The sequence below is a fragment of the Vombatus ursinus genome, unplaced genomic scaffold, assembly GCF_900497805.2.
Source record: "Vombatus ursinus unplaced genomic scaffold, bare-nosed wombat genome assembly UNPS02009835.1, whole genome shotgun sequence".
NCBI classification, from domain to species: Eukaryota; Metazoa; Chordata; class Mammalia; order Diprotodontia; family Vombatidae; genus Vombatus; species Vombatus ursinus.
In genome coordinates this window covers 22,262,510-22,288,145 of record NW_020949613.1, presented here as the reverse complement: position 1 = coordinate 22,288,145, position 25,636 = coordinate 22,262,510, and the positions used below count along the sequence as shown (strand labels likewise).

Genomic DNA, 25,636 nt, shown 5'->3' with positions numbered 1-25,636 from the left:
CTAAAACAATATTAAATAATATTGCTGACATGTAGTATAGTTTCCCTATTTTTCTCTTTTAATTAAATCTATTTTTTATTTAATAGTATTTTATTTTTTTAAAATTATACATAAAGACAATTTTCAACATTCCTTTTTTGAAAGATTTTGAGTTCCAAATATTTCCCCTCCCTCCCTCCCATTCCCTCCCCCCTCCACAAGCTGGAAAACAATCTGATATAGGTTATACATGTGCAATAATGTAAAACATTATTTCTACATTAATCATGTTGTGAAAGAAGAAACAGAACAAAAGGAAAATAAAAAATAACAAAAAAGTGAAAAAGTATGCTTTGATCTACATTCAGATTCCATCAGTTTTTTCTCTGGATGTGAGTAGCATTTTCCATCATGAGTCTTTTGTTGTTGTTTTTTCGTTTTGTTTTGTTTTTTAGGCAATTGGGGTTAAGTGACTTGCCCAGGGTCACACAGCTAGTAAGTGTCAAGTGTTTGGTCTGAGGCCGGATTTGAACTCAGGTCCTCCTGACTTCAGGGGTGGTGCTCTATCCACTGCGCCACCTAGCCGCCCCCTCATGAGTCTTTTGGAAATGTCTTGGATCATTGTGTTGCTGAGAAGCACTAAGTGAATCATAGTTGATCATTGTAACTATTACTGGGTACAATGTTCTGGTTCCGTTCACTTCACTCAGCATCAGTTCATGTAAATCTTTCCAGGTTTTTCTGAAATCACCTGCTTATCATTTCTTTCCCCCCCTCCCCCAATTTATTTATTTTTCGTTTTCACCATTCACTTCCACAGATTTGGAGTTCCAAATTTTCTGCCCATCTCTTCCTCCCGGACTCCATGATGGCATGCATTCTGATTACTCCTTCCCCCAATCTGCCTTCCCTTCTATTACTCCTCCTTCTCTTATCCCCTTCCCCTTTTATTTTCCTGTAGAGTAAGATAAATTTCTATACCCCATTGCCTGTGTATCTTATTCCCCAGTTGCATGTAAAAACAATTTTTTGACATTTGTCTTTAAAAGTTTGAGTTCCAAATTCTCTCCCTTCCTCCCTCCCCACCCACCTTCATTGAGAAGGCAAGCAATTTGATATAGGTTATACATGTGTAGTCATGCAAAAGACTTCCATAATAGTCATGTTGTAAAAAAACAACTATATTTCCCTCCATCCTATCTCCCTCCTCTCCCTCCATTTATTCTGTTCTCTTCTTTGACCCTGTCCCTCCTCAAAAGTGTTTGCTTCTGATTACCTACCCCTTACTCTAATCTTCTATCACCCCTTTCACTCTCTTATCCCTTCCCCCCACCACTTTCCTTTAGGGTAAGATAGATTTTGATTAAATCTATTTTAGCCTTAACTTTGTCTGAGATCATGATTACTATCCCTACTTTATTTACATAACAAATTCTACTCCTGACCTTTATTTTGTTTTTGTGTGTATCTCTCATTTTTACATCATTTCCTGTTGAATTCAAAGTTTTAATCTGCTATCAATTTCAATTTTATGGGTAAATTTGTCCCATTCATATTCTGAGCTATAATTAGTTGTGTATTTTCCTCTTCTCTATTTTTCCTCACTATCCTTCTCACCCTAATCCTATCCCTCTGAAGTCCTCTGCTTTACTTCTACCCAATACCTTGTCCTCCTATTCCTTAACCTACCACCCCTCCAAGAGTCCTTCCCTTATCCTCTCTCCTGTCCTATCTCCTTGCCCTCTTACTTCTTTCTGAATTTAGAAGACTTTTATATTCTTTCTTTAACCCATTCCAATGAGAGTAATCCAGCAGTACCTGCCCTCCCCCCTACTAGCTTCTTCTGTATCTATTTTCCCTATTATGCCTCATTTGCATGAGATAATTACTTCTTTTTATCTCTCCCTATGGTTTTTTTAGAATCACCCCATCATATGTAGCTCAGCCTAAATCCTTCTTTCAAACTGTCCAAATAATGATGACATTCATAAGAGTACTGATAATATTTTCACATGTTAGAAGTAAACAATTTGACTTTATTGAGTCCTTTATAATTGGTCTTTGATGTTTACCTTATATTTCTCCTGGGTGTTATTTGTTGATTTTTCCCTTAGGTTCTGCTGTTTTTGTCACAAATACCTGAAAGTCTTTCAGTTCATTAAATATCCTGTCTTTTTCATTCAGGATTATACTCAACGTTGCTGGGTAAGTTACCCAGCTCTTTTGCTCTATGGAATATAGCATTCCAAGACCTATGGTCCTTCAATGTAGTAGCTGCTAGGTCTTATATAACCCTTATTGTAGTTCCATGATAATTAAATTTTCTTTCCTTGTTTCTTCCAAAATTTTCTCCTTACCCTGGGAGCTTTGAAACTTGGCTATGATATTCCTGTAGTTTTCCTCCTGAGATCTTTTTAGATGGTTATCAGTGGATTTTTTTCTATTTCTACTTTGCCTTCTTGTTCTAGAATGTCAGGGCAATTTTCTTTGATAGTTTTTTGTAGTATTGTATCAAGATTCTTTTTTATTGTAATTTTTAGGTAGTCTGACTAGTCTTATATTATTTCTCTTCGACCTGTTCTCCAGATCAGTTGTTTTTCTGATGAGATGTTTCACATTCTCTTCTATTTTTTTCATTCTTTTGATTTTGTTTTATTATTTCTTGGTGTCTTAGGATGTCATTAGCCTCCCTTTGCCCAATTCTAGTTTTCAAGGAATTATTTTCTTCCTTAAGTTTTTTATTCTCTATTTTAAGTTGGTTGATTGCTCCTTTTTTTTTTTTCAAATTTTCCCTCTGTCTCTATTATTTGATTATTAAAGTCTTTTTAAAGTTCTTCCAAGAACTCTTTTTGTCCTTGGAGCCATTTGACATTTCTCATTGAAAAAGGAGTGGCTTTTTTTTTTTTTAGCTCCATTATCTTCCTCTGAGTATGAACCCAAATCTTCTTTATCCCCATAGTAGCTATCTATGGTTGAGATAGGATCCTAGCCACTGCCCCTACCTAGCCACTGTCCAAAGACCCAATATCCCAAATTCCTCATGGGCACACCTGCTGTTCTAGTGAGACAGTGAGGCATGTGAAGAAATTGGGATATTGGGTCCTGGGGCAGAGGCTAGGATTCCATCAGTTGGGTTTTCTCCTTTGCTTACTCATTTTTATTTTCATTTTTTGTTTTATTTTGCTTTTAACAGCTATTAGTGTAATCAAGTTCTAATCCCAAGATATGGGGAATGCCTCTGCCAACCTCCTGCTTCCCTTCCGGCAGTAATGAAAGTGTCTCTTGGAGAAAGGTGGGGGGAGAAGAGGCTAGAGATGTCTATTTTGCCTCCCTTAAAGCCGCACACAAGGACAGCCTTTGCTACAGGTGGACCTTCCGCCATGTGAGGGAAGCTCTTCTTTCCATTATAAAGGATGAGATGAGAAGACAATGCCTCTCTTCAGTCTTTTACAGAGGTAGGGGTTGGGGTGGGGGAAGGATGTGTGGAACATTGCATATAACCTCAATTTTTTTTCAATATATTGATCAGTTTTGACGATTTTTTTTCTTTTCTTTTAAAATCCATTATAAGGAATGACTGTCTGGGAAGGCAAAGAGAGAAGTGCATAGGGGGAAATATAGGAGATGCAAAAACAAAAAGACAATAATAAAATGCATTTTAAAAGAGAAAGCCTATGCACTATAATCAAGAATAGACTTGGAAAAATGAACTCTCTGTCATAGGTATGCTTATATATATATTGTGATAAAAGTGTGATTCCGTGATAAAGACTGATTGCCAATCCAAAGCCAAATTGTACAAAGCAAGTGATTGCAGCATAAGCACATACTACTTACCAAAAAGTTTTTTTTAGCTGTAAAAAGTTATAAAGTTCACTGTCAATAAATTTAACTATTTTACCCCATCCCAGTTAATTGCTCAAAGAGGGAACCTTGGGACAACTGGGGGTTTCCCTTCAATCTAAGTTCTTGGGCCTCAGACTTCCCGCCAGTTTCATAAGTTTCATTTCCTTAGAACGTCCCCACACACCCCCCTCCTCCCTCACCCTTGCTCCAGTCTTTCCTAACCCCGCACTCTCCACCCTCACTCTCGCCTCTTCCTGGAAAGCCTTTTTCTCTTAGAGACACTAAGGCGAGAGACCCGGGAGAGCTCGGGTGGTCCGGGATGGAAGGCACAGTGACAAGGGCTCCCGCAGCCCGGCGCAAGGGTTCTATCCGAGGTTCCGGCAAGACTCAGGCAGCACGAACCCGGGCTCCCCGCCGCCCCTCTCAGGCTGCCCCCGACCTTGCGGACGCCGCCCCAGAGAAGGGCTCCCACTCCAGTGGGTCGGAATCTCTGAGGGAGAAGCAACCCCCTGTCCTCCAGGAGAAGGTCCTTGCCAGGGCCCCGGAGTCTCAGGCCACTAAGAAGAGGCTTCCCCACCCAGGGGACGGACATACTCAGCGGGACGGGAAACCGGTCCTCAAGGAGGATCGCCCCCCTGGAGACCTTACGCCCCTATCCAACGGACCAGGAATCTTGCCCAAGGAAAAGAAGGATCCTGCGGACCGGGAGAAGGGAGTACCCCGCCTGAACTCCGCGGGCTGGAGGCCACAACGTGTAGTGGAGAAACTAAAGCTGCGGCGTCAGGAGACATCCGTAGCCTGCGGGCTGGTGAACAAGATCGTCGACCACCTGCAGCGGCGGCTGCCCCTCTACGACCCGGCCTTCGAGGGCATTGCGACGCTGGGCACCGGCAGCTACTACGAGCAAGTGAAGGTGAGTTGAGCAAGGGTTTGCTCACATCTACCTCTCCACCTCTCCAATGAAAATGATAATAGCTGACTTCCTTGTAGATCTTTAACGTTTACAAAATGCTTCATTATACTTTACATACATTACCCCCGACTCTCTGCAGGCCCCTTTTCACCAAAACCACAAATCCCCTTTGCTTCTTTGCGCCGTAGCTGTTCGTTTTTCTGTTGGGGGTCCGAGAAAGAAAACTGGATTTGGAATGGGAAATGGTTCACAAATCAACCTTGATACTTAATAACTTGTTGAGCAAGTCGTTTAACCTCTATGGGCCTAAGTTTTCTCAGATACGAAGTTGTAACTGATCTTTATATGACACTTAAATGCACACATCTCACGTGAACCTCACAACAGCCCTGGACCGTAGTAGGTACCAGAGGCCCCCACTTTACAGATGAGGAAACTGATACTCACAAAGGTGTGAATTGCTTGGTCAAGGGACAGAAGTAGAATTCAAATAATTTCGATAACTGACATTTATATAGCACTTTAAAGTGCAAAAAAGTAAGAGAAGAGAAACTATGGTAAAACCTCATGATAGACTAAAATGAATACAGTTTATGTTATTATTTTTGTCCATATCAGTGATTTTGTTGGTGTAGGGCATTGCCATTTGGTAACTATTGTCTGAGAATGTTGAGATTGATCCTGTATTATTTTCTTATTGATCCTATTTACAATTAATTGATTTTGTCCTGTAACTTGGTAAGTCATGGTTCTTTGCCTTTGAAGTTGGTTCAATGGTCAGTTGGCTTGTAATGGATTAATGGATTAAGTTTAAAAATTCAGCTCTCTTCAAGGAATTTTGCTGACCTTGGGGAATGTGCGTGATCAGAAAGTTTGGGCCTGGTATCTTTACTCTAACAGGTTATCCTTTAAGCATGTCTGGTTTGCTGTCCAAAAGTCTGGACTGCTAGCTCACACCTGGACTCAAACAATAAGCACTTCTGAGTCTCATGAGAGAAGGTGGTGGGTGGGTATTTGCTAGTCTCCATTACCAAACTTTCAACCATTCATGTTGTTCCTTGTGCCTCAGTTCTGTAACCAATCATGTTGCTCTTAATCCCATGATTTCATCTACTCTGTTCTGTTCTTTGTTCTGTACTGCCCAAAACCAATAAAAAGAGAGCTGTCCATCTGCTTGGGGTCTTTGGCATTAACAGAGGCAAGCCATTGACCCATCTACTGCTAGGTAGCTGCCCCTGCTAATAAATGCTATATTGTGCGGAGATCTGCCTCAGTTTAACCTTTTGTTAAAACTCAGTTGCAACATGTCCATCTTTAGAGGCCTGGGGGCACTGAAAGGTTGAGGGGCTTTTCCCTCAGTCGCACTGGTAGTGAACCTCAGGGCAGGATTTAACACCAAGCTCTCTCCTAACTCCTGTTTTCTCACTGCATTAGAGGTTAGACTGGAATGAACCTAGAACTCACTTCCTACCCAAACCTTATGATCTTCAGCTTTGGGAGAGGGGAGGAGGGAGAGGAAGAGGGTGGCACTTGTTTCTCCTAGAGCCAATGATACTACTGTTGCCACCCTCCTCGGGTGAAGAGCTCCCATGTGTTGGCAGGCAAGCGTGTAGTACGTTGTCCAGAAGTCTAGCATGCTTTGGCAGGAATATGTACCTGAAATGACTTGTTTACAATAGATACTATTTGGTTACATGACACAATATTGTGTCATCAAAATTTCATTCGGGAAAAACCGCACAAATTTATAATAAATTATTAAATTTAAGATGTATAATTTAAAAATTGTATTTTTGAAGTGATGTAGATTTTTAAAAAAAACTGTTTCCAGGAAGGCGCTGAGTAATTTTTTTTTTTTTTGAAAAGGGGATGGGAGGCCAAATAAGTTTGGGAACCTCTACCTTAACAGTCTGCATGTCATCAAAATGACAGATGCAAGGGAACTATGAAACCTTAGGAAAAAAGGGTGTAATTCCTCAAAACCGTCAAGTGCTACATATAGCCTTTGACCTTCTGGCACTTTCTAAATACTCTGCTCTATGATGGGAGGAAACTTAATGCCTTACTTCTTTACAATACCCAGCTGTCAAGGTTACAGTTTCCCCCAAATCCTGCGGGATTTTGCAATATAATTCTGCATTTCCTACCAGACACCATTTTATTTTGTGCAAATAAAACTGAAATTTCTATGTGTTACTATTTCTAAGTAAAATTGAGGGTTATTTGCAAAAGAATTTCCTAAAAGCAGCAGTTATTAAGCTGTAACTAGTTTAATTAAATTATTATTGAGTGCGAACAATTGTAAAGTATTGTGAACTGAAGAAGGTTCATTCATTCATTGACTCAACAAACATTTCTGAGGTGTCTATCATGTAGAAGGCATTTTGGATCTATAGCCTTTGGTAATCAAAATATTGTAGGGTTTCTTGTGTAAGGTATGGGAATTCATAAGAAGAAACATGACCATAGGTTCTTGTAGGAGAAAATTCTTAGGTCCCTGTGCAGCAAATGCTTGATAGGATGATAAATTTAGAACTGGAAGAGACTTTAGAGGCCATGTGGTCCAATCTCTCCTTTTTTTAGATGAAAAAAAGCAAAAAAAAGCAACTGAGGTCCAGAGAGGTTAAATGATTTGTACAAAATTACAGAGATAATTGTCAGAAGTGAGATTTTAATTTAGGTCCTCTGAACAATAAAAATATTGGTGTTAAAAAGAGATTAAAATAAAAGAGATAATATAGTATTAAGAGAATAAAATTCCATGTTATATCATGACTATATCAAAAGTGGGATTCCCATTGCTGATTTTCTCTGCTATTAAAATGTCTGACCACTCCTCAGTCTCCTTTACTGGTTCATTATCCCTATCATATCCCTTAACTGTGAGTGTTCCCAAAGTTTTGTTTTAGGGATTTTTCTCTTTTCCTTCTATATTCTTTCTCTTGGTCACCTCATTAGCTCCCATGGATTCAAGTATCATCTCTATGCAGATAACTAATAGATTCATATATTTAACAGTAATTGCTCCCCTGAGCTTCAATTCCATATCATCAATTGTTTTACATTTCAGACTGGATGTCCTAGAGACATCTTAAGCTCAACATGTCCAAAACTGAACTCGTCTTTCTCCCCCAAAGCTTCCCCTCATCTAAATTTCCCTATCTTTATCAAAGATATCACCATTCTTGTAGTCTTTTAGGTTTACAATCTTGGCATAATTCCAGACTTCTTATTCTCCCTTACTCCATCTATTTAATTAATTTTCAAATTTTGCTATTTCAACCTTCACAAAATTTCTCACATCTGACCCCTTCTCTCAAAGCTATGTTCGCCTATGTTCAGGCTCTCGTCATCTCTCACTTAGATTATTGCAACTGCCTCCTAATTGTCTTCCTGCACCATTTCCCATCATTCCACTCTATCCTATACACTGTTCCCAAGGTAATTTAACTTAAATTTGTACCTGATCACGTCACTTCCCTACTCAATCAACGCCTGTGGCTTCTTATTGCCTCAAAGGTAAATATAAAACCCTCTGTTTAGCATTTAAAAGCGCTTCACAGCCTGGCCCTAACCTATTTCTTTAGCCCCATTGGACGTTATGCCCTTTCCTACACTTTACAGTCTAGCCAAACTAGCCTTTTATCTGTTCATCATATGTGACATTCCATTTCCCACTGGCCACCTCCCCTTCCATGTCTGGAATACACTTCTCCTTACCTTTGCCTCTTCCTTGCCTTATCTTACCTTACCCTCTCTTTGTTTAAGATGCTGCTCAAACACCATACCCTGCATGAAGTCTTTGTTGATCCTTTCTTTCTGCTAGTACTCTACCTTCCAAACTCCCTTGCATTTAATTACTTTGCATATGTTTGTATTTATTTACTTTATATTTATAATTTTACTTTATATTTAGGCTCAAGGGCATGCTGGTGAATGTTTAATACCTCTGGGAGGAAGGGTATGCACACAGTCTTTTAAGTTTAATCTTCATCATAAACACCTCCTGAAGTCTAGAGTAGACAATTAACCAAACAATAAATCAAACCCTTATTTGTAAGCGTCGTTGATTTCTGAGGTGTAGATGTTCACACTGAAAATTTAACAATTCGATGTTGCAAGCAGCTAGAGCTAGCTCTAAGGCACCCGTTTATGTTTTATACGTACACACACACACAAATATCATATACATTTTCATATGCAATTGTTGTCTTCCCCATTAGAATGTACATTCTTGTTTTGTTTGTTGTACTTATATCCCCAGGGCTTAGCACATAGTAAGTATATAATGCATATTTGTTGATTAAGGATAAAAAAGTAGCTCAAGCAGCCCCAGTTACATATAAATCAAATGAGAGAATATTTATAAAGAGCTTTACATACCATAAAGCACTACACATTTATGAGGTGTTGTTATTATTATTATTATTGTAACCTAGCAAAGGGAGGATAATGAGATGGAAATCGCCTCTAATTGACCTGTTCATTCATTCAATAAATTACTGAGCACTTACGATATATAAAGTATTGTGCCAGTTAATATGGGGGATACAAAAGATGAATAAAGCAAAGGCAAATCACAGACTCTCTGGGCCCATTTCCCCCTCAATGAGTGGGTTGGATAAACATGATCTCTAAGGTTCCTGTGGCCTTAAATTCTTTTTTTTGTTGTTGTTGGTTTTTTTTAGGCAGTTGGGGTTAAGTGACTTGCCCAGGGTCACACAGCTAGTAAGTGTCAAGTGTTTGGTCTGAGGCCGAATTTGAACTCAGGTCCTCCTGACTTCAGGGCCAGTGCTCTATCCACTGCGCCACCTAGCTGCCCCCTTAAATTCTAAATATATGGCTCTAATCTAGTAGAATGATAAGATGTGGCACAAGTAATCCTAGAGAGGATATATATATATATATATATATATATATATACACATACATACATATATTTATAGGGAAGGGAGGGTAGGCATTCATGGTGGTGATGATAGCATGATCTTCAAAAGTGCAGAAGCACTGTGACTGACTGGTTACTTATGCCCAGAGAAATACGGTTTTCTGAACTTCCTTATTTCCTTATCTTTCTCATGTATATCTTTGGATACAAAGTCTCCTATTCTCTCCCACCTTCTCTTTCCTTTATTTACATTTCCTTTGCACATTTTAATTTGTCATTTTTTCACCTTTCATTTGCTTGGGTGGTGAGGAAGGGGTGGGGAAAGGGAGAGAAAAAGCATAGTTTGCAGACTCTACATTGTAGAGGACAAGAGTGCTAGACTTTAGTGAGGAAAGCAGGGTTCAAATCCCGGCTCTGACACTTAGGTGTATGACAGTGGACAAGCTTATTAACTTCTTTGAACTCATCTCCTCATCTGTAAAATATTGCTTTCCTCTTCAGTACTTCCTATTTTTTTTAAATCTACCTCTTCCAATAGGATTTTTCTTTTGTCTATTTTTACCCCTATTTTTTTTTAACTTTTCATTTTCCTACTTCTGTAGATTTTTGTCACAAGGGGTTTTTTCCTTCAGTAAAGGTAGGGGGAGATTGAAGGGAGAAAAAAATGAAATGATTGATAATTGGGAACAATAAAATTTAATTTAAAAAAAGTAAAGCTCTAGTTACCTTGAAACAATGACATTCATATTCCATTTTACAATCTACAAAGTGCTTTATATACATTATGAATTACTTAACATTTATCCCCATTTTACAAATAAGTAAAAAAAAAAGTCTCTGAGAAGCTAGATGTGACAAATAAATAGCCCGAGAGACAGAATTTCTGGGTAATTAATAATCAATTTATTAATTAGGCTAGCTGATAATCAATAAATTGATGGTCAGTGGTCTCTCTCGGTAACTGTTTTGGTCTGAGAGGTTGAGACCCCTCAAAAACTGGAGTATAGGACGGGGTCGTCTGGAATGAATTCACAGACTCGTGCATTCTTTAAGTCAAGTTGGCAAAAAGTTTATTGTTATGCTTTTCAGTGGGCAAGGATTCTTAAGGAACCTGCAAGAGACTGAGGATGGAGCTATGGTTTGTATGGAAAAGGGCATGGGAAAGGAATGCCAGGGATACTGACTAGGTAATCTAAAAATCCAGGTGCCTTTGGGAGCTATGGATGGGAAAGTATAGGGAGTATACCAGACAGGGAAGGAGATGTCAGAGGCATGGATCTTGGGAATCTGGCAGGAGGAAGAGTCCTTGGGCCAGCCAGGGACAAAACTCCTTGGGCTGGACAAGACACCCCTCTCTCTCTGTCCTGATTACAGAATGCTCTGCAACAAGGGAAAGTTTTCTCACAAGACAGGAGCTTACTAAGGAATTGGGAGGCTTCCAGAGACGTGATCTGAGGGCTGGGGAGTGAGCAGCCCAGCACTCTCTCACCCAGCTTTGTGTAGCTGCACCAGGGAGAGGGATAAGGGTCTTGCTGGGGCCCACTCATGAGTAATTGCTGGGCACAGCGTCCTTGGGCTGGGGAGAAATTGTCAGAGACAGTGTTTCTGAGACTAGGCAGAAATTGGGGTCCAAGTACAAGCACAAGCACCCCAACACAAACACCCAAGCACCCTGTCATAACCGAAGTCAGAACTATGGAGATTCCTGACTGCTTAAGTACTTTTGGAAAAGGAGATGCCCTGACAGGTGAAAATCACCCCTGATTGGTGAACAGTTAATGAGGCGGGGTAAACATTTTAATGAAGAGGTGGTCTAAAAGTCTTCATCTCCTCCTGCTGAGAACGTGACTTGGTCATGAGAGTCAGCTGCCTCCAGCAATCTGAACAGAGAAATCCATCTGTACCCAGATCACTCTGATTGGTTTTCTCCTTCCTAAGATGGGTCACCCTAAATTCTAATGGAGGGTCTGCAAGGGCATAGACTTACTTCCTAAGGGCAAGAATTCACCTAGATTAAATTCTGTTTGTAAGATCTTCTAGTTGGATGGGGTGCCACCCAAGATCAAAGACCACGGACCTGGAGGGTTTGGGCAATCTCATCGTTCAGCAGTGTCCTTCAGAGACTGACTGACCTGCAAAGGCTGGTTCCTGAATGAGGAAATAGAAAGGAAAAACCTCAATCCTGATTTAATAATTGGTTATTAATAGAAAATAATAACTTCACTCAATGTCTTGTATAAGTTCACAACTATAGGAAGTGGCAAAATCTAAAACTGAAAGAAGATCCTCCAACTTTAAGTTCAGCATTCCTTCCTATACTAAGCAGCCTCATTCAATTATTTGGATGTTTCTGTCTCTGTCTCTGATAGATAAATGAGCTATTATTTCTTTACAAAAGTACCTGCAAAGTCCAAAATAAAAGAGAATCCAAACCAGAAAAAAAAATAAGGTTGGGGACTACAAATGTATAAATAAGGCAAGATTTCAAAGTATGTCAAATAATAACAATACTAGCTAGCACTTAAATAGTTCTTTAAGTTGTGCAAAGCACTTTACAAAAATTATCTCATTTTATCCTCCCAACAACCTGGGAGGTAGGTGCTATTTATTATCTCCATTTTAAAGTTAAAGAAATGGAAGCAGACCTAGGTTAAGTGATTTGCCCAGGGTCATACAATTAATAAGTTTCTGAGGCTAGATTTGAGTTCTGATCTTCCTGACTCTAATTTGGGGACTTAAATTTTTTTGATAATCAAGAGAAGACATTAGAAAATCTATCCTTAGCCAATGTCGTAGGGAGGATAATGATATAGAACCCTATGTGTGTAGTTAATTCTCTTGCTATGAGACACTGGACTGTATCCCTAAGCCAAATCACCTGTCTCAAAAATGTGTTCCAATGACCTTGCTCATGGGTAGAATATTAAACACCAACATGGTATTTCAAAAGGACTGAGAAGGCTCCCTTTTTTTCCTTCTTACACTAACACATTTATTCTCATTCTTTGGATTGCTAAATACTGATAAATAATTAACAAGCTGGAAATTTTCCTAGACCACATCCCAATTTTTTGCATAGTTGGAAAGATTTATGTAACTTTCCATCCAAATAGGGCTAAAGCTACTACTACCCTAATTCCTCTGCTAAGAGCCATAACTAGATTGATGAAAAGACAGACCAAAAAAATAAAAATAAAAAAGGTAGGAATCAGAAAAGTGATTAAAATTAAGGAAGCCTCATCCAAGAACAGGAGCCTATAAGAAAGCAATGTCAGAAGAGGAAGGCTCCCTTGTTAAAAACAACAACACAAAATTATCCCCTCACCCAATGGGTGAATGTCTGAAATTCTAAGATTTATATGTTCATTTGGCATTAGTCCTTGATCACATGTTCAAATGGGAATAGCTCCCTTCTTCTCTTTCTCCATAAGATTAATAGGCCATAAGAGTTACATTACAGTAGGCCGTTACAAGTCAGTCACTTCTAATTTAGGATAAATGAGGATCCCAGATCCTATCTTGGGAAGTTTTAATGAGGCAGAATGGAAAGAGAGCAGGACTGGAACTGAAGAGACCTCAGAAGCTATCTGGTCTAATCTCTTCATTTTACAGATGAGGCATCTGAGGCACAAGGAGGTTAAAATGACTTGCCCAAAGTCATATAGATAGTGAGCAAAGAGATGACTTTTGAACTCCGGTTTTTTGACTTTTTCCACTGTCCCATCTTACCTCCTTATGGGTCTGGACATGTAAGGACCTATATTGAATACCAGCGAGGGGAGCAAAAGATTAAAGACAAAGGGAGTCTGTCTCATTATTTACCACCTTCAAGGAAGAGTGACAACCTGGGTAAGTCCATTCTCAATATAGGAAGAACAACTTGAGATATAAATCTTATCAATAGTGGGTGACTAGTATTATTTTCACAAATGAAGAACATGATTCCTTACTATAGTGAGGAGCAAAGAAAGACTAAATAAAGATTTATTCAAGGTCCTAGCCCATTCTATGATCTTAATATCTTTCTTTAAAAAAATTTTTAATGGAAAATTAAACCTGGAAAAACTGATTTGGGGACAAAATCTTGTGTGATAAAATTTTAATCTTAGGAATTTTGCAAATTGAATTAGTAAATGAAAATTCAAGTTTTGGTAACTCAGCAAAACATTAAAAAATACATCATACATGTCTGTGTAATTTTTTTTTTTTGCTGTTTCACAGATTTCTGCTCCAAATGAATTTGATGTCATGCTTAAACTGAAAGTTTCCAGAGTTGAATTAGAAGAATATGATGACACTGGTGCTTTTTACTTTGTGAAGTTTAAAAGAAATCCAAAAGGAAAGCCTCTGACCAGTTTTTTAGATAATGAAATATTATCAGCTTCTAAGCTGATGTCTCAATTTAGGAAAATCATTAAGGCAGAAGTAAACAGTATTAAAGGTAAGAAGTTAGTATCCTCTATTGTTAAAGCTCTGCTTGTACAGATTATATGGGCTCTTTGCCTATTATTATGATCATAGAATTATGCAACACATAACACTTAAATATTAACTCATCTTCACAGCCTGCCAGGAAGTACCATAAAAATACTTGATTATATGGTTGGTTTTTTCTTTGTATTTCCATAGGAAACTGCTTAGGCACATTTCTCAATAACTTCAGCATTGGTTCATAGATTTTTCTCTTCCTTAGGAGGCTTCAGAATGTTTATGGGGTGGGGTGCAGAGCCAAGATGGTGGAGTAAAAGCAGTGACTTGCTTGAGCTTTCCCCCAAACCCCTCCAAATACCTGTAAAAAATGGTTCTAAACAAATTCTAAAGCAGCAGAACCCACAAAAAGACAGAGTGAAACAAATTTCCAGCCCAAGACAACCTGGATGGTTGATTGGAAAGGTACATCGAGCTGAGTGGGGAGAGGAGCGCAGTTTGGCGTGGGCGCGCAGGCAGAACAGGTCTCAGTGAACCTGGAACAGGCCTCAGAGGACTGAATCATGGTCAGCTGTGGCAGTTTCCAGACTTCTCAACCCATGAATGCTGAAGACAACCTAGAAGGTCAGTGGGAAAAGTCTGTGACTGTGGTGAGACAGAAGCTCAGTCCTAGTCCCAGTCCCCAAGCATGGCCTCAGTGCAGTGGCTGCTTTCAGAGCTTCCAGCCCACAGACTGAGGGGCAATTGAGCGGCTGATCAGAGGGGGATTGAAGGGATCTCTCTGCTGGTGCAGGATTCTCTTGCTTTGCCTGTGCTTGGATCTGGGTCACAGTTCTGAGTGGTGGTCCTGGGATGAGGAGGAACGTTGGCGTGGTGGAGTTTGTAGTGGTAGTGAAGAGGAAATCCTCCTCATAGTTCCAAGGCAGGAAAGAGTGCTTGTGGTCACTCATAGACCAGAGCCCAGGCCAGGAAAGGAGTAAACACCTTGCCCCTTATCATACCACCTTGGAAGAACTGAAAATTTACAGGTCCCTAGAAATATCTCTGAAAACAGCTGCACAAAATCCCTGAAGCTTGGGACAATACATTCTCCACATTGGAAGCAGACCCCTACCTTAACAAAGAGTTTAAAACGCAAGTAATTGGCTGGGATCATGAGCAAACAAAGGCACAAAAAAAGTCAGACCATAGTATCTTTCTTTGGTAAAAAGAAGATCAAAACATACAACTAGAAGAAGACAACAAAGTCAAAGCTCCTACATCCAAAGCCTCCAAGAACAATATGAATCAGTCCCAGGCCATGGAAGACCTCAAAAAGGAGTTTGAGAAACAAGTAAGAGAAGTAGAGGAAAAACTGGGAAGAGAAATGAGAGTGATGCAAGAAAATCATGAAAAACAAGTTAACAGCTTGCTAAAGGAGACCCAAAAAAATACTGTAGAAAATAACACCTTAAAAAATAGCCTAACCCAAATGGCAAAAGAGGTCCAAAAAGCCAATGAGGAGAAGAATGCCTTAAAAAGCAAAATTGGCCAAATGGAAAAGGAAGTCCAAAAGCTTACTGAAGAAAATACTTCCTTAAAAATTAGAATGGAGGGGCAGCTAGGTGGAGCAGTGGATAGAGCACCAGCCCTGAAGTCAAGAGGACCTGAGTTCAAATCTGGCCCCCGACCAAACACTTGACACTTACTAGCTGCGTGACCATGGGCAGGTCACTTAACCCCAATTGCCTAAAAAAAAAAAAAAAATTAGAACGGAGCAATTGGAAGCTAGTGACTTTATGAGAAATGAAGACACTGTAAAACAAATCCAAAGGAATGAAAAAATAGAAAACAATGTGAAATATCTCATTGGAAAAACAACTGACCTGGAAAATAGATCCAGGAGAGAGAATTTAAAAATTATTAGACTATCTGAAAGCCATGATCATAAAAAGAGCCTAGATATCATCTTTCAAGAAATTATCAAGGAAAACTGCCCTGATATTTTAGAACCAGAGGGCAAAATAGGAATGGAAAGAATCCACCAATCACTTCCTGAAAGAGATCCCCAAAGGAAAACTCCTAGGAATATTGTATCCAGATTCCAGAGTTCCCAGGTCAAGGAGAAAATATTGCAAGCAGTCAGAAAGAAACAATTCAAGTATTGTGGAAACACAATCAGGATAGTCCAAGATTTAGCAGCTTCTACATTAAGGGTCCAGAGGGCTTTGAATATAATATCATGGAGGGCAAAGGAGATAGGATTGCAACCAAGAATCACCTACCCAGCAAAACTGAGTATAATCCTTTAGGGGAAAAAATGGGCATTCAGAGAAATAGAGGACTTTCAAGCATTCTTGATGAAAAGATGGAACTGAATAGAAAATTTGACTTTCAACTACAAGACTCAAGTGAGACATGAAGAGGTAAACAGGAAAGAGAAATCGTAAGAGACTTATTACGGTTGAAATGTTTACATTCCTGCATAGAAAGATGATATTTGTAACTCATAAAACCTTTGTCAGTATTAGGGTAGTTGGAGGGAAAAAATTTTATGTATGTATATATATTGATAGATAGATAAATAGAGGACACAGGGTGAGTTGAAGATGAAGGGGTGATATCTGGAGAATAAAATTAAGGGGTGAGAGAGGATTATACTGGGAGAAGGAGAAAGGGAGAGGTAGGATGGGGTAAATTATCTCACATAAAACAGACAAGAAAAGGCTTTTACAGTGGAGGGAAAACAGGGGAAGGTGAGAGGGAATGAGTGAATCTTATTCTCATCCATTTTGGCTTAAGGAGGGAATAACATACATACTCAATTGGGTATGAAAATCTATCTTGCCCTACAGGAAAATAGAGGGGAAGGGGACAAGAGAGCAGGAGGATGATAAAGGGGAGGGCAGATTGGGGGAGGGGGTAATCAGAAGTAAACACTTCTAAGGAGGGACAGGGTCAAAAGAGAGAATAGAATAAATGGGGGGCAGGATAAGATTAAGGGAAATATACTTAGTTTTTCACAACAAGGAAGTGTTTTGCATGACTACACATGTATAATGTGTATTGAATTGCTTGCCTTCTTAATGAGGGTGGGTGGGGAGGAAAGAAGGGAGAAAATTTGGAATCCAAAGTTTTAAAAACAAATGTTAAAAAAAATTGTTTTCACATGCAACTGGGAAATAAGATATACAGGAAAAGGGGTATAGAAATCTATCTTTTCCTACAGGAAAATTGAAGGGGAAGAGGATAAGAGAAGGGGGGAGAGAGATAGAAGGGAGGGCAGATTAGGGGAAGGGGTATTCAGAATGCATGCCATCTTGGGGTGGGGGGAGAGACAAGATGGAAAGAAAATTTGGAACTCAAAATCTTGTGGAAGTGAGTGTTGAAAACTAAAAATAAATAAATTAATTTTAAAAAAAAAGGATGTTTATGAGGCATTTCCTATCCTGATTATACAATTCTTCAACTTTCTTCTCTAGACCCAGAATTACAGAGACATATCTTTGGACACGGCCACAGCATGCATTTGTTTTGCTTGTCTTTGCTTATTTGTTACAAGAGTTTTTTCTCTTTCCAAAAAATAAAGTAAAATAGAAATTATTTATATATGTCTCCTGCCTGTTGGTGAATGGGTGGTGGACAGTAAGTTCAGAATGAGATATATTTTCACATAAGGTCAATATATTAATTTATTTTGATTGCACATGTTTATTACAGGGGAAGGTTCTATTGGGTATTGGTGGTAGGGGGAATTTTAAGGAATGAATTATTTCAATTCTACTACTCTCATGAAATTACTCTCTCTAAGGTTGTTTTGTGACTTCCTAATTGCCCATTTCAATGATTTATTTTAGTTTTTATTGTCCTTGATCTTTCTGGTGCATGGTACTGATAACTTCATTCATTCTGGTTACTGGTACCATATTGTCCCAAACTCTCATGTTTGAAACTGTCAGTAAATCTTTGATGCTTCCTTTTCCTTTACTTCTTATATCCAATTGGTTACTAAATCCTATCAATTCTATCTTCATAATATTTCTCACATCTCTTTTCTATTCTCTCTACCACCATGCTAATAAAAGACATAATTACTACTTGCCTAGGGTACTGAAAAAACTTCCAAAGAGAACTTTCTGTTTCCATTCTTTTTCCTTTTCAATCTGTTCTTCATATTATTACCAGACTAATTTTATTATGCATAATCTTGTCACTTTTCTGCTCAAAACTCTTCTGCCTAGCAAATAAAGTTCATATTAAGTCATATAATGTGGTTCAAGATAAAGAAATTAAAGGGTTAAAAGGAATGTAGACTACTCAGAAGCACCACACTTATGCATCATGAATACTTTCTTCAAGAAGAATAAAGAGGTTCTAGATATGGTAGATACTGAATGAGATTGTACTGTGACCTCATTGATTTTCATGTTGCCTCCAGCAATGTGTAGCACAACCCATCTGTGTTTGCCTATTCTGTATTACTCTTATCCCTGTATTCCCATAAATGTAAGGGTGTGGGTGTGAAAATAGGAATCAATTAAACAGGCTAAAGGCCGTCCTCATTTTATATTAATATCATGAAGATACCAGTGGTGCACCCAAGACTGTCTTTTGGTTTTATCTCACTCTTACTTTTGATCAGCCCATCTTCCCTTTTTGATCATACTTTTGTTTGGATGCCATTTTTTTACTCCAGTTCTTTTTATTCTGTATTTGTTATATGTTGCCTAACACAAGTATTTCTCTATTACTCTGTTAGTGATGCTCACTTTACATTTTTTCATAGACTATAGTATTGCATAAATCACAACCATATAATATTACCTGTAGCATATTGGTATTAAAAAGATGGATCTTTGTTTCTGGGAGAAGTCTGGGGTCGTTAATGAAACTTTAAAATTTCCCAAAGGCAATTCAGTCCACTCTTTTTAACCTATTTAATTCTGTGTCCAAATTACTCTCTATTTACAGTGTTTATTCAAGATATATGTACTGATGGAAGTTGTCCTAACTGCACATCGTAATTTGGAAAATAGCTTTAAAAATTTTATTTATACATCAATGATGTGTCTGGACAAGAATCTTTGTTTTTTTTTTTAAACTTTCCTTTTTTGAAAAATTATTTTTTTCCCTTTCAAAAGAAAGAGAAAACAATCTATGATAGAGAGTCCTGTACAGAAGAGGGAGAAGACAGATCATGAAGGTGGGAAAGATGCATGTGTATGCATACACACAGACAGACAGAGAGATAGACAGACAGAAATACACCCATATATATCAGATGAAGGAAAGAGAGACTTGACATCCAGGATCAGGGCTGTTGGCTAGTCACCTGTTTCATCTAGTTTTTCAGCAGGTACTTTGGAAAGGCTGTGGTGTTTATCTAGAGCTTAGTGTAGTCAATACTGTGTTCTCACAGGAGACTCTGGATGGACAATAGGATGGTTGTGATATCACATAGGGCTGACCACTTGTCCTTGAGGATATCCAAGCAGTTACAGCCCTGAGTGCCCACACTGGGATGATAACAGGGGGTGACAAACTTCACAGTGGGATCATTAGAGGAGTGGCCATTGGGAAACTCCTAGGAGTGATTGTACCTCGGGTCTTTATATATTGTCTGTTCTAACCTGCGCCATGGATGATCCTACCTCATTTAAAGAGATTATCTGACTTAGGAAAGGCAGAAATTCCTTTACTGATGGTTCCAGACATCATTAAAGTCTTCAGTTCTCTATAACCTCTTGCCCTTGGACCTCTTACTTGTGACCAGGTTGATTGTTTGATTGTTAGGCCAAACTCCCTTGAGTGGTAACAGGTCTCATACAGGAGACTGTGAAATGTTTCAAGGCTTGAGACAACCAGCAACATCTACAAGTAGCAGCATTTGGAAGACTTTACATATGTAGGGAATCCCTCTTCAATTTGAACTGTGCTGAATATCCTTCATGACAGTGGCAAACGCTTTTGGTGAGCATTCTTCCATCTGTGTTGTACATGTTATTTTGTTATTGTTCAGAGAATTGTTAAACTGTTTTTTTGGTTGTTAAAAAGGATGGCTCTGTGGAGGAGGAAGACTTGGTGAGGGTGGGAACGGACATATTTGGAAATAAAAGTGATGTAAAAAACAAATTATGTCAATAAAAACATAAAAAAAATTTTTTTTTCTGTTTTCATCCACTGGCCATTTATACATTGTTGAATGGGAATCACAATTGTAGAATTTTGATGTTTAGCTATATATTTGAGATGTCAACATTTTCATCTTTCATATTTGGCATAAACATTTTCCCTACTTTGTTTATATAAAGGAAATAGTACCTTAACAATTCAAGCACATATATGTATGGATGTGTATACACATACATATATGTGTCTGTGTCTGTTTATGTATGTATGTATGTATGTATGTATGTGTACATATGTGTGTGTACATGTATCTATCTGTATAAAATATTTTGTGAGGATTGGCAACTTGAGATCATTAAAAGTGCTGCATGATTTCTTTAAAAAAATTGTGAGGAGACCACAGATGAACGGCCACACCATGATACTGGTACACCTAGAAATGTTAAAGGAACCAGAGGAAGGCCTCCAGTGTGTTGAGTGAATCTTCTTAAGAGATTTTTGGGAAGCAAGATTGCACAGGATGAATAGGCACTGAGGGATTGCGATTTTCCCTAGAAAAGGGAGTTAGCACATTGGTCAAATCATGTAAGTATATAGGTATAGTTATTTTGATATGTGCCAGAGTCTGCTAAGAGACAGAAAGGGTAGGTACCATAATTAACAAACTCTTTCTCTTTGCTAGTGTCTAGCATAATGCTCAGCCACTTAATAAATGTTATTGAATTAAATTATGCAAACTTTATATTTTTTCTTTTAAACATTTAAACAGACATGGACATTATTGTGGAGAGAAAAAAGCCTACAAGCCCAGCAGTAACCCTCCTAATTAGAAAACCCGAAGAAATATCAGTGGACATAGTCCTAGCTTTGGAATCGAGCAGCAGCTGGCCCCCAAGTACACAGGGGGGCCTAACAATTGAAAACTGGCTAGGAAGAAAAGTAAAGGTGGAATTTAAATACAAGCCAGTTTACCTTGTACCTAAGCCTGCAAAGGGAGGAAATGGTTCTCAAGGTATTTTGAATATTAAATACTATTAACATTCGTTCAAGCATATATATATATATATATATATATATATATTATAGTTTACTTTATGCATTTAAAAATATGATTCTGAAGAGGGGTCCACAGACTTTACCAAAAAGTCTGTGACACAAAAAGGTTAAGAACTTTGGGTCCAAACAGGATTGGTGCAATCAAACAGAAGGTTAGTAATTTTCCGTCCTTTCAATGCTGGATATATTTTCATGAAATCTAAGCTAGAGATACTTCCCATGCTTTCTGTCTGTCCCTTATGATTAAAATAAAAGAAAACTATCAAAACCACTTTATAAATCATGTTGATTACTTAGCAGTGAGGCAGAGAGGCTGCTAAAATGTCTTGTATGCCATTAATTGCTACATGGAAATCATATGAAACGTGATATGGAATGTAATATGATAACCAGAGGGTCACCAAAATTTCTCTCTGATTAAAATGGAATTTCTTCTGGAAACATCAAGTTAAAATAATACTTCTTACTGGAAATAACTTATATTTATGTAGTTCTTTGATTTTTCTCTGACTTTCACCTTAGTGATCCTTATCCTGAAATAACTCACTTTTATATATCCTTTCCTCACAAGGAAACTGTGATGAGGGCAGTATCCATCTTTTACAATTAGAGAAACTGAGGTTTAGAGATATTAAATGACTTACTTATGGTTACACAGCCAGTAAGTGTGGAACTAGGATTTGAACCCAGGTGTCCAGATGCCAGATCTAGGTTCCCACCTCTCCCACAAACAGCAAAGTTGCATCTAGAACACAGCTCTAACTAGATTCATACCACTTTCAGTACACTTTAAGTCCAAATAATCTTTCAGAGAAGTCTGTATATTTCACACAAATTTTCTAATTATACAACCAGCCTTTTTTCTATGGTTACTAGAAAGTGCATACACATATTTAGAAATCAATTGAAGTTACGCTGCAGTGTTTTGTACCTTCTGTAATAGGGTTTAAAAGCCAACTACTTAAGAATATTTTGGTTAGCCTGAGAGAGAGTGGTCTATTTCAACCTACTTACCTTTACATGAGTATCCTAACAAAAAAAGCTCATTTATTAAGCACCTACTATATGCCAGACACTATGCTAAGTGCTGTACAAATATCTCATTTGATTTTTACAACAATCTTGGTAGGCAGATGTTATTATTATTCCCATTTTATAATTAAAGAAACTGAAGCAAACATTGCCCAGGGTTACATAGCTTGTGTTGGAGCCTAGATTGGAACTCAGGTCTTATCAACTCCAGGCCCAGCATGCTATCCACAGCACCACTTAGCTACCAAAATACATTTTAAAACTTTCAATTAATTATAAATGGATTGTGTGTTTTTTGATGAGTTGGCTTCAACATAAAAGATGACTCTTTAATTCTAAATATCTACTGATTTAGGTACAAATAAACCTGAAACATAATTCCAAGCTACTTAAAATTTTGCTCGTCTTCAAAATATTAGAGATTATTAGCATGTAATTAGACAAAATGTCAGGAGAGCTAGTTTCTAGTTCTGGTTCTGCCACTAATTGACTAGATGCTAGACCTCAGTAAAGTCAGTTTCTCTGGGCCCAGTGCCTTCATCTCTAAAATAAGGGAGTGGGGCAAGATGACCTTTCAAGTTCCCTTTAATTCCATGTAAAATAACCGTGACTTGCTGAGCTTTTAATGACGTGTATGAAATTAAAAGTTACAGACGTTTCCTAAGATTAGGATGATATTTTGTTGGATAGAATTGATTGGCTGTTTACCCACATAAATGGAACATGATATTTTGGTAAACTGACACTTTTCTATTTACTTTTTTAAAAATTCAGCAAATACATGGCGGCTTTCCTTCTCACACATTGAGAAGGACATACTAAGAAATCATGGAAGTTCTAAAACATGCTGTGAAATGAATGGAGTGCCGTGTTGCAGGTGAGTTGTGTGTCTGGTTTTCATGCTTCTTTGTTAGATGGTCATTAGAATGTAGAACAAGAACTGTTTATTTTGTTTTGTTTTTGTTGTTCTTTATATTTCCCTGGGATTAGCAATTCCTTTTAGTAGCACATGCTTTCTTGAATTGATTTTAAAAATCTATTAAGGCTTTCTCTACAAATCTTAGTGTTAGTGTGCCCCCAAAGAGTTAATTCAGCATACTTTAAGCCTAGGTTTAGAGGAATTATTCAATTGCCTTTTTTCCCCCCCTGCTAGGCAGTGGGGTTAAGTGACTTGTCCAGAGTCACACAGCTAGTAAGTGTTATGTGTCTGAGGCCGGATTTGAACTCAGGTCCTCCTGACTCCAGGGTCAGTGATCTATCCACTTTCTATTGCCTTTTAAAGCAGGTTTTAATATTTTAAATATGGCACAGAGTAGTATTAAATCAGAAAAACTAACTTGCTATTAATAAGATTGTGTAACTAGGGGTGGGGAACCTGCGGCCTTGAGGTAGAGATTCAAAGGGCCACACTGGAGGATATAGAGGGCCACATGTGGCATGGAGGCCACAGGTTCCCCACCCCCGACAGGCTTTGATATATGAATAAACAATTTGTATCCTCCCCTCGAAAATAAAAAGAATCCCAAACCCTACAATATGGTATATTCTGTACCCACGATATATTAAGCACTGCCATATAAGACATAGTCCACACCCACAAACCTTTGTAATCTATTCTGGGAGAAATTAGCTCACAACTATTAGAATACAAGACAGCAAAAGTGCCAGTCTTATAATTGCTTTTTCTTTAACAGGAAAAAATGTTTAAAGTTGATGAAATATCTTCTTGAACAGCTGAAAAAAAAGTTTGAGAACCGGAAGGAGCTAAAAAATTTCAATTCTTATCACATGAAAACTGCTTTCTTTCACTTATGTGCTCAGAAACCAGATGACAATCAATGGCAATTAAGAGACCTAGAACAGTGTTTTGATAACTGTGTGACTTATTTTCTTCGGTGTCTGCAGGTAGAACAACTTGTACATTTTTTTATTCCTAGATATAATCTGTTTAGTCGTGACCTCATTGGTAAAACCAGTCAAGTATTTCTGTTAAGGCAAATTGAATTTCAAAGAAACAATATGTTTCCAGTATTTGATGAATAAGATTATGCTTAGAAAAGAACCAAGACTTATAGTTGCTGTCACCTTAATAAAGTAATTTCTGAAATTGTAATTTTATAGGATTTTCTTCTCAGAGAATAGACATATTCTTCTTTTGGTAGAATGGGGCAAAGAATGGGGGGTAAAAAAAACAAAAATCAATAAAAGCTTAAAAATTTGTCATTGAGATGGCAGTCACTTTTAAATTGGAATTTTAAAAATAAATTATTCAGTAAACAGTAAAGAAATCATAGTTAAAAATCTAAATGCTGTCCGATTAGGATGAAGACTACAAATCAATTTAATTCAGTCATGTATTGTGTGGTCAAAGGTGAGATGTCAGGAGAGCAAAAGTATGAAATGACCTCAGTGTCCTCAAGAAGAGTTATGAAATGATTAAGATTAATTATAAAAGGCAACATGTACAGGACATGTGGCTGAAGGAATTAAGAGGACAAAACCTTCAAAAAAGAGATGGATTTTTGAAGGAAACAAGCCCTAGAAAGAACTGATTACAGATTTGTCAAGTCACTAGAGTTTCTGTATATATGAATATGGCTACAAAGAAATCTTGTCAGAAAATGTCAAAAGCAGACATTTATTAAACTCTTGCTATGTACTAAGAGCTGGAGGCAAAAGCAGTCCCTCCTTCAAGGAACTCACATTTTAGTGGGGGTAAACAGCTATGTGCATGTAAGGTATACAAACACACACACACACACACATACATACACATATATTAAATTGGAGGTAATTTCAGAGGGAAGACACAGAAGGGGAGTGAGAAAGGCTTGAAGGAAGCTAGAAAAGGCAGAAGATGATAATGAGGTAGGAGGCATGACGGAGAGCCAGTGAAGAGACACGGTCAAGAGATGGAACGTTTGTGACTGAGTGATATCAAGTTGGTTGTCACTGAATCTGAATATGTGGAGAGAAGTCAAGTGTAAGAAGATCGGAAAGGTAGGAAGGGTCCAAGTTGTGATGGGCTTTAAAAGCCATTCAGAGGCTTTTATATTTTGTTCAGGAGATAACAGGGAGCCACTGGATTTTATTGACTGCGGGGAGGGGTAATATTGTCAGACCTGTGCTTCAGGATGATCACTTGGTAGGAGAGGGGAGGATGGAATGGAGTAGGGAGAGATGAAGCAGGGAGACCCACCAGAAGGCTATTGCAGCATCTAGATGTGATGTGATGAGAGCCTGCACCAGGGTTGCTGTTGTGTCAGAGGAGAGAAGGGGACATATAGCAGAAATGTTGCAAAAGGGGAATCAACAGGACTTGGCAATAGATTGAATATGAATGGTGAGAGGAAGTGGAGAGTTGAGGATGACACTGGAATTGTAAG

General features: G+C 38.2%; 1 protein-coding gene and 1 pseudogene across 1 annotated transcript; one reads left to right on the top strand and one right to left on the bottom strand.

Annotated features, from left to right (window-relative positions):
• Positions 1–4,045: 4,045 nt before the first annotated feature.
• On the top strand, positions 4,046–24,464 carry CGAS (cyclic GMP-AMP synthase). Its single transcript, XM_027852977.1, has 5 exons — positions 4,046–4,738; positions 13,848–14,067; positions 20,932–21,174; positions 23,025–23,127; positions 23,945–24,464. Exons 1-5 carry the CDS (start codon positions 4,145–4,147, stop codon positions 24,291–24,293), a joined length of 1,509 nt encoding a protein of 502 aa, XP_027708778.1. The 5' UTR covers positions 4,046–4,144; the 3' UTR covers positions 24,294–24,464.
• Positions 19,345–20,114, bottom strand: LOC114036486 (annotated as a pseudogene).
• Positions 24,465–25,636: the final 1,172 nt, after the last annotated feature.